A 15,124-nucleotide genomic window follows, 5' to 3' on the forward strand; every position below is an offset into this window, starting at 1 on the left:
TCTTCTGAGAGGCCAGAAGAACAGTGCTTCCATGATAGGTCTTTGAGTGTTATCATATGACATGCCTTTGAAAACTGGTAAACTCTCACTAACACACAAAATCCACCATTAGGTATGACCAGGGGTTAGTTCCCCTTGACATCTACATGCTTTGCCAGGATTTAGTCATGTCGGGATCGGGCTCTTTGCATTGCAACCTCCGGTGACTAATCTTCAAATATTGCAATCAGATTGCCCTGGTATTTTAGGTTTGCTCCCTTAGCCCTGGCTTCAAGTAGTATCAGCTCCTGTTGGTATCGATGAAGCCGGATGTTCACTGCTCTTGATTTCTCTTCTGTCACTGGCTTAGCTGTAAGAGTTCTATTGGCTCTTTCAATTTCTGGTGGAGTCTGAGAAATTTCCTCACCAAATACGTCCGATAGCAATTGAAAAAAGGAGAACGGACGAGGCCCTTCAGTAGCCTTTGGTAAGTCGACTATTCTGATGTTGTTCCAGCGGCTGTGCAAATCGAGATCTGTAACTTTGGATTTAACTTTTGCGTTGTTTTCTGACAGGACCAAACATGTCTTCTCCAGAGCAAATAAACACCTCTCTGTTACATTAGCATTGATTCCAAGCAAGGTAATCCTGTGATTATGATCCAAAATAGGTTAGTTAATGTTTTGTTTGTGATCCTGTATGGTTGAATTAATGTAGTTTATTTATTGACACCATGCTAAGTTCTGCATTGTCATCTATTGAGGCCTCAGGTTTCAGATCCTTATGTCGTTTTGACTTTAGAGACCATGACAGAGATAAAAAAATAAAAAACACTATAGTATGTTCTTAAACAATTCTGAATAAAATAAAAGCGAGGGGGGAATGTATGAAAATAAGATATTACACTGCTGCGGGAGCAAGGCACACCCACATCTAACTCTAATGACTGTGTGCCATAATCTCTGAAAATAATTTTTTAAAGGAGATTTTCCTGCCATTGAAAGAGGATGACTCTGACTCCAGTGGTGGAGGCGTCGACTTTTAGAAAAAAGGGACGCTCCAGGTCTGGATGGTTAAGGAAGAGGGCTGTAGTGTTTGGATAACTTGAGAAATGGAGAAGTGAGTGCACTGACACTGATGCCCTTGATGATTTGTTGTCGCTCTTTAACAGTTGTAGGTTGTAGCCAAGAAAGAACTTCTTGGACCTTTCCAAATAATTAATTTGTAATTAATACTCGCGCCTCCCAGCTCTGCATATTTTGCATGTCTCTCCTTGTTGACACACCTGAATCAGATAATCAGCTCATTAGAAGTAAGCTCCGTGCATGAACTGTGTTCCCATTGACATGGTCCCTACACAGTGTTCATTGCTCCATACTCCCTGAGCAGGGGAAATCTGTTGAAGTTTACCTCACTTCATTCATTCACGAATTTGTGCTGCACAACGTCTTCACACATGGACAAGTGTGACATCATATACCTCTGTAAATAAATACAATTTAAATTCATGTCTCGAACACTTCAACGCACTTTGAATGGAACATATACATTCACTTTAAACTGGAATCATGGCAGATTATCCTGTGATGTCCACTACGCAGGGCACTTACGTTCGAAAATAACAAATGTCTGAGTTGATAAGAGAAACATACAAAATGTGCAGAGCTGGGGGGCGCGAGGACTGGAATTCAGAACCGCTGCTGTAGATGTTTGGCCATGGACTGTGAAGATAAAGGGTTTTGTTTATCTAGACCAGTGGTTCTCAATCCCAGTCCACCACTCTGTGCATTTTGTATGTCTCTCTTATCTAACACACATGATTCAGATCATCAGCTTGTTAGGAGGAAGCTCCATGAACTGAACTTATGTCAGATAAGAGATAAAGAGATACCAAATGTGAAGAGTGGTGGGGTGACAGGAATGGACTTGAGAAGCAGATATAGACAATGATGAAATTAAGAATTCATTCATCATGAATACTTGAAAGACACATTCCCACACTCTGTGAGGTGCTAACTGGGTTGCTCGCTAAGGGCTGAACACGTTCAATTCAATTAAATTCAAGTTTATTTGTATAGCGCTTTTTACGATACAAATCATTGCAAAGCAACTTTACAGAAAATTAAGTTTCTACAATATTTAGTAGTAGCTTATCAGTGGTGACTGTCAGTTTGTGTGTATACGGCAGAAATGTTCAGAAAAATCAATAAAAGACGTAAACAAACAGACGATTAACAGTATTAACAGCAATTATGCAATCAAACTTATAGCAAAATGTGGTAGTTCTGTATGTTGTCTCTGGGTTAGCATCATCTGAGGTCCTCTGAGGGGTTGGCATCATCTCTTCTCAGGTGTTCTGGATCCAGACTGGAGCTTGTGTAAATCCTAGTTACCACGGGATGTAAATCCCGTGGCAAAACAGAGAAACAAAAAGAGACATAATTAGCGTAGCTGCTGTTCCAGCCAAGTAAAATTAATTAGTTTAACCCAAGCTAAAGAATAATAATGCACATTTGATCAGATATAACTGCAGTCCAAAATTATGAGATGCATTATTTGAATGCTTGGCCAAAGAGGTGTGTTTTTAATCTAGATTTAAACAGAGAAAGTGTGTCTGAACCCCGAACATTATCAGGAAGGCTATTCCAGAGTTTGGGAGCCAAATGCGAAAAAGCTCTATCTTCTTTAGTGGGATTTTTTTTAGTAGGTATTTTCAAGAGTTTGGGGTTTTGATGCGTTAGGGAGCGTGATGGATTGTGAGAAGCGGTTCTTATGCTACAGGTAACAACTCTTTCAGTAATTTAGTGGGTACAGGATCTAATAAACATGTTTTTTGTTTAGATGCAGTGATAAGTTTATTTAGCTCTTCCTGTCCTATAGTTGTAAAGCACTGCAGTTTATCTTTGGATGCGATGGATAAAACTAAAGTATTAGACGCTGTAGAATCTACATTTGTTATTGTATTTCTGATGTTATCTATTTTATCAGTGAAGAAATTCATAAAGTCATTACTATTTGACTGTGAGGGAATATTTAGATCGGGTGGCGTCTGGTTATTTGTTAATCTAGCCACTGTACTAAATAAAAACCCTTGGATTGTTTTGGTTGTTTTCTATGAGTTTTTGTGGATATGCTCGGCCCTGGCAGTTTTTAGAGCCTGTCTGTAGCTAGACATACTGTTTTTCCACGCAATTCTAAAAAAAAAGTTAGTTTTTCTCCATTTGCGCTCAAGACTACGAGTTTCTTTCTTGAGAGAGTGGGTATTACTGTTGTACCATGGGACAGTATGTTTTTCTCTAACCTTTTTCAATTTGATGGGGGCAACAGCTTCTAATGTATTAGAGAAGATGGTGCCTATGTTGGCAGTCATGTCGTCTAGTTCATGTGTATTTATGGGTACACAGAGCAGTTGAGATAAATCAGGCAGGTTATTTGCGAATCTGTCTTTGGTGGCTGGAACAATAGTTCTGCCTGGACGATAACGCGAAGCTATATAGTTATTATCATCAATACGCAGAATGCACAATACAAGGAAATGGTCAGTAACATCATCACTTTGAGGTACGATATCTATGTCAGTAAGATTGATTCCATGTGATATAATTAAATCTAGCGTATGATTACAACGATGAGTGGGCCCGGTGACATTTTGCGTAACTCCAAAACAGTTTAATAAGTCAGTAAATGCAAGTCCTAATGCATCATTTGTATTCAACGTGAATGTTAAAAATCTCCAAAAATTAGCGCTTTATCAGCAGTAAGCAACAGGTCTGAGAGGAAATCTCCAAATTCTTTTAGGAATTCTGTATATGGGCCCTGGTGGTCTATACACAGTAGCCAAAGCAAGAGATACGATAGATTTCTTTTGCATATTTGACAGTGTAACATTAAGCAGAAGTATTTTTGAATGATTTAAACCTGTATCCTGTTTTTCTGGGTAACACTGAGAATATCACTATATATTGTTGCAACACCTCCCCCACGACCAGTCTGACGGGGCTCATGTTTATAACAGTAGTTTGATGGAGTAGACTCATTAAGACCAATATAATCATTTGGTTTTAGCCAGGTTTCAGTCAAGCAAAGTACATCAAAACTATTATCTGTTATCATTTCATTTACAATAACTGCTTTGGGTGTAAGTGATCTAATGTTTATGAGCCCAAACTTTGAAATTGATTTATTTAACATTTTTCTGGTTTAATCACGATAAGATTTTTTCTAGATCCTGCATTAAATTTATATTTTGACCTCACTATTCGGGGAACAGATGTAGTGTATGGACTAGATCATGATAACACATTCATTCTAATATTCAGAAAGATTTATAATCTACTGACTGACCTCATGTAAATCACAGCTTAGGCTATGTCCACACGAAGCTGGAGCTTACCCCAATCTGATCCTTTTTTTTTGGAGCGTCTCAAGAAATATCCGCGTCCACACGAAACCATAAAACGATGTAGTATACATGCCAGACCAGCATATGGGGCTGTAATTCTGCCACAGAGATACACTAAAAATGGAGAAGACATGGACTATGCGCATAAACCTTGCGCTTGGCACACAAACAAACATGGAACAATACATTTATTAATCTGTGTTAATGTTAGTTAATAAAAAGACAATCATTCAGTGTGTGTTCATGTTTTTGTTGCTGTTACGTGACGTAGGGGTGTCTGACTAGGGGGGAGACGTGGGCTGATGACGTCATTGTTTCAGAAAATATACAGATTCGCTGTCCACAAGAAAACGCAAAGTCGGCTTTTTCAGATTTATCCACTCTGGGACCTGGTTTCAAAAAATAGCGGTTTCACCTTACGAAAACGCCAGATCCGTGTGGATGAAACGCCTATCCGATAAAAAATTTGTGCGTATTCACAGAAACGGGTCTCCGTGTGGACGGTCAATGAGTCTGCATCAAACTGTGCCATTGACACCTTTAGGGGCCTGTTTGAGCATCACCAGGAACACCTCTACATTCCTAGCTCGGACTCATAAGCTTCAAAGAGATCTTAATCAGCTTCAGTGGCCAAAGCATACAGAGGAAAAGACCTCACCATGCCTCTCGCACATACATACACACACACACACACACACACTCAAACCTTCTTGCATTTAACTCAGGATATAAGCCATTCCAAATGTATATGATATATTCCTGTGTGTTTGTATGTTTGCCAGCTCATATTAGCATAGTTATGATTCTCTAGTCGTGTTAGTTGACCTCTAAGTGCCTATATTCAAGCATAAGAATGTATCTTTATGTTTCTATCTGTCTTGCATATATTTCTTGGTACCTAATTAAACCTCTCGGTTTGCCTTAGCTAAATATCTCTACTATGTGAGCCTAAAATGCATCATACTATTTGTACCATAGTTTGGGTTACCAGATAACCAGTTAATCACTCCATTAATAAAATATGCAAATCAGGTGTCATTGAGACAAAGAAACACTTTCCCGCTGAAACTATATGCCTTGTTATTGGTCAATCCAACCAAAAGGGGTGTTACTGGGAAACCAGATAAAACCTCTTCCACACCCAAAAGGCATTTCTTTTAACTCTCTTAACTTGCGGTTCCCTGGGGACACCCATCACCTTGGACACCTTGCGACTCCCCTTCCGGGGAGTCTGATCTTCTGGCAGTTTTCAGCAACTTTGTTGATTCACTTTGGAGCAGTCGACCCATGGATACCCATGGATGAAATGACGAAGGTTTCACCACTAACAGGATTCAACAGGAATCTACGCATTATACATGCACCGGGACACTTTACTCAGCAACTACAGAACCAATGCAAGTAACCGCTTGTTAACTATTTAGATGCGCTTCTAGGCTTTGACCCCTTTTAATTAAGGTGATGAGATTCTTTGATGGTTCTTAACAGGTTGTGATTTAGTTTATGAGTAAATACTGCCATGACTCTCCACTCTCTTGCGCGTGAGCGCTCGCTCGCTCTCTCACTCTCTGCAATGCGCTCTCTCTCTCTCTCTCTCTCTCTCTCTCTCTCTCTCTCTCTCTCTCTCTCTCTGCTGCGCGCTCTCTCGCTCTCTCTCTCTATCCATGCCTTCCTTGCGTTGGCATCTATATTTAATGTGTGTAAATTTGTGTCTAGTCAGATGTTGCATGTTCCCCTGTAGTGTAGTTTAGTAAACATCCATATGTATTCACACTTGGTTGTCTGTGTTTGCTGCTCACAGGACGAGGTCACTTTAACGTTCCAGTTTGTTACATGCTCTGGGAGCAATGTATTAGTAGTAAAATAATTTTTCTTGGCCAGAGAAATTATTTTACTTGGAGTCAATAAACGATTAACACTGTCCGCCCTGCGGATGAACAAATCATTTTATTGTACTATTAATGATATAATGCTACAAGTAATTGCTGAAGATGAATGTAGTTAATAATAACCCGTTATGATTAATTATGTACATCTCACTTTGAGCTAATTTGTTACACAGACACAGTCTTAAAGGCACAATATGTAATTTTTCTGCTTTAAAAATAGCAGAGATCACTATATCTATGTTATATATTTTTTTTAGTTGTGTACTTACATTATCTCAACAGTTTCCACGAACTTTCAAATACGGAGAAAATTATAGTTTAATTAGAAGACACGGCACGTTTCTTTATTTCCGTTTTGTCGCCCGTCTATTGCGTCATATAACCATGGCCCCTCTAGTTTCTCTAACTTCCTGCGGAACACGGCGGAACCGCCAAATACAAAGGCGAACACAGAGCCAACAGAAGCAAAGAACAGACGAAGAAGAAAAAGTAGTAGCTAGCCTCGATTGAGATTATTATATTTAATATCTATATTGTTTATATTAGTATTTATACCTCAATCAATCACTTACGTTAGTTATGGATCATGATTATGCTTTGCCTGCACGTTCTGTGAAGCGCAAACGAACGGGTGAAATGACCGGAGAAGGTTTTGGGACAAGAGAAGAAACAAGACAAAGGTAAATATTGGAGTTGCATTTCCAAGATGGAGAGAGCTTCGTGACAAGCTGAATCTACAAAGAGAAGCCGAACTCGCTTGCATTCTAATAAACAGGTATGCATCCATTCAGTTTTATTAGCTAACGTTACTTTGAGGGCAATTTCATTAGAATGGCATTTCATGAAGTGAATAGCCATAACTAAACATAACAAGAATAGAAATATAATACAAATAACAATACATTACCTCGTCAGTGAACATGTTTTCTGCTGGAGATGCTAGATGGCTGGTTTGTCATTGACAGTAACAACAACTCCCATGAGCCCACGCTCTTTCCCGACGTCATCAAAGTACGTCTTTTGTTATTATTTTGATTGAGTGACCCCTGGTGGCCAAAAATTCCATACTGTACGTTTAATAGATTGGACAGTGCAAGTACTTCTAACATTTAAGCGGATAGAACAAAAGCCATCATAGCAGTTATTTGAGAATTGGCTTACTAGTCATATGGAGTAGAGTCCTGGAGATGTTGTCCGAGAGTAGTTCCGCTCTGACTCTGCTGGGGTGCAGGCCATCAGCGCGAAATAGCCTAGGTCACTCCCAGAAAAGATTCCAATTATTAACAAAGAGCAGTTTCTGTTCTTTACACCATGACAATAACCATTCATTTAGAGCAAAAAGTCTACTGAACCTTTCGTGTCCTCGTTGATACGTGGGCAGTGGTCCTGACATGATGATCGTCGCTGCGGGCGTCGTGCTGCGAACCGTCTCGATCAGGCTCCTGAAGTCCCTCTTCAGTGTCTCCATCTGCCGCTGCGTGGTGTCGTTAACCCCGGCGTGAAGCACGACCGCTCTGGGGCTCTCTGGGGCTCTCGGGGCCTTCAGGATCGCGGGTATCTGAGCAGAAACATAGAGAACATGAGCACCAGGGAAACAGTGAGTGTGCACTTTACCTTCGGCTAACGTAGCACGGACGTGTCGGACGATGGAGTCTCCGACGATCACAGCGTCGAGTTCCATCTCGTGGAGGGGAGCGAAGCGGTTCCGTGTGGAGATCTCGAAGACCGGAGGGGGAGAAGTCGTCGCCCGGGGCCTGGCTCGCGTCCTCCGCTGCGGATGCACCCAGGGTCTGTGGTGTCCCAGCACCGGAGTGAAGGACATCTGGGCAGATCGCGTCCTGGGTGCACCGGGCCTGTGCAGAGAAACACACGGTGTAGAGGTGGTGGGACTGTTAGCAGCATGCTGTATACTTACCATGGACTTGTGAGCGTCAGCGCGGCTCTCCGCTCTCTCAGCTGGGCCTGCCTCTGCTCCAGGACCCGAATCTGCTTCTCCACGGCCTCCAGCACCGAATGCAGCTCGAATGTGTCGTCACCTGCACTCAAAGGTATACATACATAGGTAACAGTGAGTAAAGCAATTGTAATGTGTGTGAATAGAGTATTAGCGATGCACGCGGGTTTAGCGACAACCACGCTGGTGATGCTTATGGGATATAAGCTACTAACGGACTCGGGAAATCAAAATAAAACTAGTGATAACAAGGTGCTCTGATTGTTTTTGTTGTAGAATACAACAGAGGATATATTCACACATTATAGAAACGAAAATGATGGTGTATAAAATAGATTTCAATAATAAAAAATAGACGATAAAGAAATAACGTGACGGAGCTCAAACTAGAGGCATACGGCAGCAACAAACAGGAACAGGAACACATCATGGAAGGAATGGTGGGACAGATGTCACTCACAGACTTTCAATGGATGTGACACACACCCACACTGACTAGTAGTCTGTGGCAGGAGCCTGGTTCGATGTGGATCCGTGGATGCGAAGAGAGATCGGGAGATGTGTGGAATGAGGTAGCATCTGTGCATAATTTACACTAATGTGTTGTCTATTATAGCCAGCTGGGATGGAGCTTAAAAAGCCTGCTTGTCTGCAAGAGAGAGCAAGACAGTGTCTCTAGAGATTAGAGAATTGCTACTGTAAAATTTCTTGTTATGTTTCCTTATATTTATTTACTTCTTTCCTAAAATAAATATGGCAACTTAACTGGTTTACATCAAGGAAGCATGGTTCATTCCAGGAGAGGATATCTGCAGAAACCCAGGATACTAGTGGGTCCAGCATCCACTTTGATGCTCAAATTGTAGCTGGCCAAGCTGTTGCAGCACGATGTGATAACCTTTGCATGTTTTAAAGACTTGAAAATGTATTTCTCTATAAAAGGGGTGCCTGCAAAAAAAGTTTGGGAACCACTTCATTAGGCCATTCTGGATGAACCATGGTGGCCATTCACTTGAACCATCTAATGACAGGTTTTTGACATGACAGGCACCAATTTGGAGAGTGACTATAGATGTTTGAATAAAGTTATACGGCCTTTACCAAAGGCACTGCCTGAACAAGAGTGTACAGTTTTTGTGTGAGTATTCAATGAAGCTCACAATTAGATAGGGGCATCAAACAGGGCATTTGGAGATGGAATGAACCACAGATCCTCACTACAGGTACATTTGGTTTTGACACTCAGTATCAGCTTCAAAACCACCTGTACCTGTACTGAAGTTGAAGTGAGACAAGATTAATCAATTTACATTGGATTTATGGGAATGGCTGGAGATGATAAGCCTTCATCTACATTTATTTCTTTAGCAGATATGCAATTAATAAATGAGAAATACAACATGAGATTAATCTTAAAGAGGTATTAACACAAGAAATAACAACAAAAAGTTAATAAAAAAGGGAAAAGTTTTTTTTTTTAAAGAGTAAGCAAGTTGCATTTAAGTGCTCACGTAAGAGATGAGTTTTCAGCTGTTTCTTAAATATGGTCAGGTATTCAGCTGTCCCAGTAGGGTTAGAAAGATCACCCCAACAGCAAGCAACAGCTATTTAGAGTTTATATAGAGAAGAGGAGGGGTTCAAGCACTAATCCTTGAGGAAGCCCCGTGACCAGTTGATGTGCTGTGGATACCTCTGTTCTCCAGGCAACCCTGAAAGACATTCCTCTGGTAAGATTCAAACCAGTGAAGTGAAATTCCAGTGATGTGCAGTGGGTAAGAGTGTCAAAAGTTGTAGGTAAATCTACCATAATGAGATCTGACAATTTGGAATCAGCTCTCACAATCTGCAGGACTTCTGTGATTGATGACAATGTGGTCTCAGTTGAGTGGCCACTTTTGGGTCCTGATTGGTTGTTGTCCAGCCAGTTGTTCAGTGAAAGGAAAGGTGATACCTAGTTGAAAACAATAGGTTCCATTGTTGTCCCTGGACAGGATGTTAAATTGTAGCATAAATTGCCTGTAGCCCTAATCCCATCCACTGATGAGAAGCGGGTGTGGGAGGGAAGAGGGGATGACACAAAAGAGAAAAGGCAGAAGGGGGAAAGGGAGCATAGGTTTAACCCAAATTGGACAGTTCAGACACTTTACGCATTAAATAACAAGGAATACAATTAGCTTCTACTTGGCAACAGCTGTTATTCTAAATAGAAACTAACACAAGAATAAAAATAAAAAGTACCACAAATTCCTTTCCAACCCATGCATGTGTGACCAAAATAAAAATCGAGAAGAAACTGTTGAATAAAATCATTATTTTTGGTTTTCTTTGCACACAAAAAGTATTCTTGTAGCTTCATAACATTATGATTGAAACACTGATGTCACATGGACTATTTTAACAACGTCCTTACTACGTTTCTGGGCCTTTATGTGGTTTTCCCTACGTGGTAGTTTCATTGCTCTCTATGCAGGGTCAGAAAGCTCTCGGATTTCATCAAAAACATCTTAATTTGTGTTCCCTAGATGAACGTAGGTCTTAAGGTGTGTTCACACCAGACGCGAATGAAGCGTTAAGCGCAAGTGATTTACATGTTAAGTCAATGCGAAGACGCGCATAGACAACCTGCCGTGCGACTGGCGCGACGCAAATTGAGCGTTTCGGGCGAGTTGAAAAATCTGAATTTGGCAAAATTTCATGCCATGTTAACCAATCAGGAGCTTGCTCTAGTAGTGACGTGATTACCACGTAGCGAGCGGAGGGAAAATCTGATACAACAATGGAGGACAAAGTCATCATCGCTGTATGTGGATACCCGGAGCTGTATGATACTTCTTCATACTTACACAGAAACAGGAATAAAAAGGATCTTGCTTGGAAGAAAGTGAGTGAGGAGGTCGGACGATCTGGTAAGTTGTAAAAACGCTCTTTACTCATTTTGAACTATATATACATATTGAGTTGATGTGTTTATTCAGAGGAAGTGTGCAGAAAGAAGTGGTAGAGTCTGAGGGACATATTATATTTACAGTAAGCACGCATAGCCTCACACAACACTGATGGTTTGTGAATGAGTTTAATCCTTTTCTGCCTTCTCATTGTACAAAATGTGTTATCATTTGATACAGCACCATCAAGAAGAAGAGCTCAGAGAAGGCGTAGGGAGCAGCCATCGGAGGTTGAGCGTCAGCTCCTAGAAGCTCTCCGGACCCGTCCTGAGCTCCAGCGCCGCCTCCACACTCAGAAGATGAGCTCTTCCTCTTGAGACTGGTCCCTACCCTGCAGAGGTTGCTGCCTCAGACGAAAGAATTCGTCAAATTTCAAATACATAATTTATGAAAGAGGCACAGTTCTGCTTAATTTGGAACAATTGGAGCCTCAAGATTAGTTTTTAAAAAGAGTCAATTTTTAATAATGGGAGAGTTATGGTCATTCTCTCCTTTCTCCTCTCCTTCACTCTTCTCTCTTCCAAGCAAGATCTTTTTTATTCCTGCATGAAAATATTCTTTGTATATAGTTTATATATCTCTATTTTTAGTTGATTTGATTTATTTTGTATAAATATATGTTCTATACAATGACCAGAGGTTTTGGTGTGTTGTTTTGTGCACAACATAGTAAATCATAATTTGTATTTGTTAAATAAAAATATTATTTATATGTTAAGACTAGAATACTTATGGCAAACATTTGTACATTCATTCTAATTATATCCTAGTGCAAATACACTCACAATAGTATAGTAAAAATAGTTATTTGTGTTTGGACTAGTGTTGTGGTATAGTGTAATGAGAATGCAGCAACGAGACATGGATTCCTTTTGGAGGCTAGCTCCATTTATCATTTGAAAACAAGAAAACTAAATCTAAACTTGAACAAAAATTTTTTGAAAATGATGAAAGATTTACAAGATTTAAGGATGAAAAAAGATAGCAATATTTACAAGAGAGATTGAAAAAATTATTTACAATATATAAAGGGTGTAAATCAAAAGAAAAGACAGAAGAATGGGAATATTTAAAAGAGCTAAATATAAAGGACATAATCAGCACAGGATATAATAAACAACCATTCAGTCGGTTGCCACGGGACTGCTCCCTTGGCTGAAAAGTGAGCCATGAAGCTGTCCCTGACCCGAATGGCCTCTCGGACAGAATTATTGGCTGCAACCCGACCGAGAATTTGCATCGAGTCCTCGGCACCTTGCACCGCCCCCCTCACAGCAGGTGCCTCTGCAGATCTCCTCATAAAGTTGTGGAGAACACACATCACCTTCACACACCTCTTCACAACATCAGGCTGAACCTCTATGAGGCGGCGATACATCCTCCACTGTGAGGACAGGATCCCGAAGGCGTTCTCCACCACCAGCCGGGCTCTGGAGAGATGGTAATTAAAGACCCGTCTCTCTTGGGGAAGGGTGCACCCAGGGAATGGCCTCATGAGGTTTTTCCTGAGGGGAAAGGCCTCATCTGCCACAAAGACATGGGGCTGGGGTCCTCTGTGGTCAGCTCCTGGGAGTGGACAGTCAGGTTCGCAGATGGAGGGTGCCACTACGGAGTGCCTGGCCAAATGCTGAGTTGGCCAGAGTCCCACCATCGCTTGTCCGCCCATATCCCCCGACATCAATCACCCGGAAGCAATACCTTGCATCCACAACAGCAAGGAGGACTAAGGAAAAAGTTCCCTTGTAGTTGTGGAACTGGGATCCGGTGTTGGGGGGGTTCCTTTATCAGGACGTGCTTGCTGTCTAATGCTCCACAGCAGAGCAGGAAGTTCCTCCTCTCCTCGAAACCCTCTGCAATGGACCTCCATTCATCTGTGGAGGGCACAGCCATGAACTCCTCCACTAAGCAGTCCCTGATTGCAGTCACCACATCTGGGACAACCTTGCAGACTGTGGTGACACCAACACAGAAGCTGCTGGCGATGGTCTGAAAGGAGTCTCCAGTGGCCAGATATCTGTAAGAGAGAGAGAAAATAAAAAAATAAAATAAACATTGTCATAAATGCAGATTGCAATTCCATATTAGCAAATATAAATTTATAATACTGGTGTTTGTGACATCTTCATTTCTCTTTAGTTTTTTACAGTTAAACAACAACAAGCTTGATAAAATGCCCTTAATACTTTACCTTTATATAGGAATAATACTGGTGTTTGTGACATCTTCATTTCTCTTTAGTTTATTAAATATTATAATATGGTAGTTACCTACACAATTCAAAACCCACTTTGACTGTTGTAGACGAAAGTTAATTACCATTTCTTAAAAGTGCTGAATTGATAACTGTGTGTTGAGAAGAGTGTGAAGACTGTATGTCTGTGGAGGTTCTCAGCCATTAATTACTTGTAATCACACAGAATATTACATTATTTACCTACCGGAGACAGATGGACAGGCGCTCTGCAGGTGGAATAGAGTGCCTGTAGTTGGTGTCCTGGATGGAAATCCTCCCACCGACACGGGACAACAGGTCATCACACTGGGACCGGCTCAGTCGGAAGTACCGCTGAAAGCGGCCGTCATCTAGGCTCCTGGAGGAACTCCTGGAGGAGTTGGTGAAACTCACAAAGCTGGGTGCACCTCTGAAGGATCTGATGGACCCAGACACAGCACTGAACGAGTCTACGCAGTTTTTCAGCCTTCCATAGCACATAAAGCGCAGCTACCCTCTCAACAAAATCCATGTCAGCCATTTCTCAACGAGACTAAAGCCGCCTGGTAAAACCCTCCTATGACGCGTATTTCACGCACAAATGAAGCGAATTTCACATGCCACTCTTCCCTCTCCCAATCAAGAACCTTTTTATTCCTGCATGTAAATAGTTGTAAATGTTCTTTGTATATATGTATGTATGTATATATATATATATATATATATATATATATATATATATATATTATGTTTAACCACTAAAGAGACATCAGAGCGGGTGGCAAATGTCAGAAGGACTAGCCGAGTCGGGACTGCTCTCAGCGGATACATGAGCACTGAGCTCCCGCTAATCGCGTGGAGCTGATTGTCTCTGAAATCGCCAAAACACATTTTTAAATAGGCGCTGTGTTTATAAATAAACCGCATATTTGAGTTTAAAACTACATTCTCGCCTGAAATCCTTTAAAACTACATTTCATGACACAATAACAGTAATATTTTGAAAATTATCCGAATAAATGGTGGTAGAAATCACAATGCTGCGTGAACTCATCTGGCAGAAGCCCCTCCCATGACGCGAATTCGTGTCTGTTGTGAAGTTAATTTCACGCGCGAATGAAGCGAATAAACTCAAAATGTTCAAGCTTCCAACTATGCATGAATAAAGGCGCGTCTGGTGTGAACGCACAGTTGAGGGTTTGAAACAAGGGTGATTATTTAATGACAGAATTTTAATTTTAGGATGAATTATCCTTTTAATGGGTCACAATCTGTGAAGTGTGAGCACCAAACCAAATCTCCAGGTGTTCTCTTGAGAACCAGACTGAAAAACTTATGTGCATGTTCTTATATTCATACGCTGAAGTAATTTTCACAATCGCTACATGCAAGATAGCACTTATTGCATTTATATGAAAAGAGAAAGAGCAAATCTGCAGTATTCCAGATGCAAGTGACTTCAGAGCAGGGCTCTTCAACTCCAGTCCTGGAGGGCCTGCAGACTTTACTACCATTCCCAGTTCAGCCCACCTGCCCAGAATTTGTAAGTCATCCTGAACACCTTGATTAGCTTGTCCAGCTGTTTTTGGTTAGGTTTGGAGCTGGAGTATTGAGCACTGAGGTGTTATAGGAATTATATTGAATATGAAGAATTACAGCTTCACATCCGGCTGTTAGGAATCACCGAATCAACTAATGTTAGGTTACAGTAATAAAACGTATCCAAAATTAGTTCCCTAAAAT

At 41.0% G+C, this 15,124-nt stretch overlaps 1 protein-coding gene across 1 annotated transcript; it reads right to left on the bottom strand.

Annotated features, from left to right (window-relative positions):
* Positions 1 to 11,772: 11,772 nt before the first annotated feature.
* On the bottom strand, positions 11,773 to 14,028 carry LOC122147330 (protein ANTAGONIST OF LIKE HETEROCHROMATIN PROTEIN 1-like). The gene is made up of 2 exons (XM_042769631.1): positions 13,608 to 14,028; positions 11,773 to 13,183 (listed from the first exon to the last, which is right to left on the bottom strand). The coding sequence occupies exons 1-2, from the start codon at positions 13,880 to 13,882 to the stop codon at positions 12,847 to 12,849; spliced, it is 612 nt and encodes a 203-aa protein (XP_042625565.1). The 5' UTR covers positions 13,883 to 14,028; the 3' UTR covers positions 11,773 to 12,846.
* Positions 14,029 to 15,124: the final 1,096 nt, after the last annotated feature.

The sequence above is a fragment of the Cyprinus carpio genome, chromosome A13 (genome assembly GCF_018340385.1).
Source record: "Cyprinus carpio isolate SPL01 chromosome A13, ASM1834038v1, whole genome shotgun sequence".
Lineage (NCBI taxonomy): Eukaryota > Metazoa > Chordata > Actinopteri > Cypriniformes > Cyprinidae > Cyprinus > Cyprinus carpio.

What these genes read in the sequence shown, in the direction of transcription:
- LOC122147330 (XM_042769631.1), bottom strand. Translation starts at nt 13,882, where the DNA reads ATGTGCTATGGAAGGCTGAAAAACTGCGTAGACTCGTTCAGTGCTGTG. An exon ending in CGCCTGTCCATCTGTCTCCG is followed by an intron (nt 13,184 to 13,607) that starts GTAGGTAAATAA and finishes TCTCTCTTACAG; the next exon opens with ATATCTGGCCACTGGAGACT.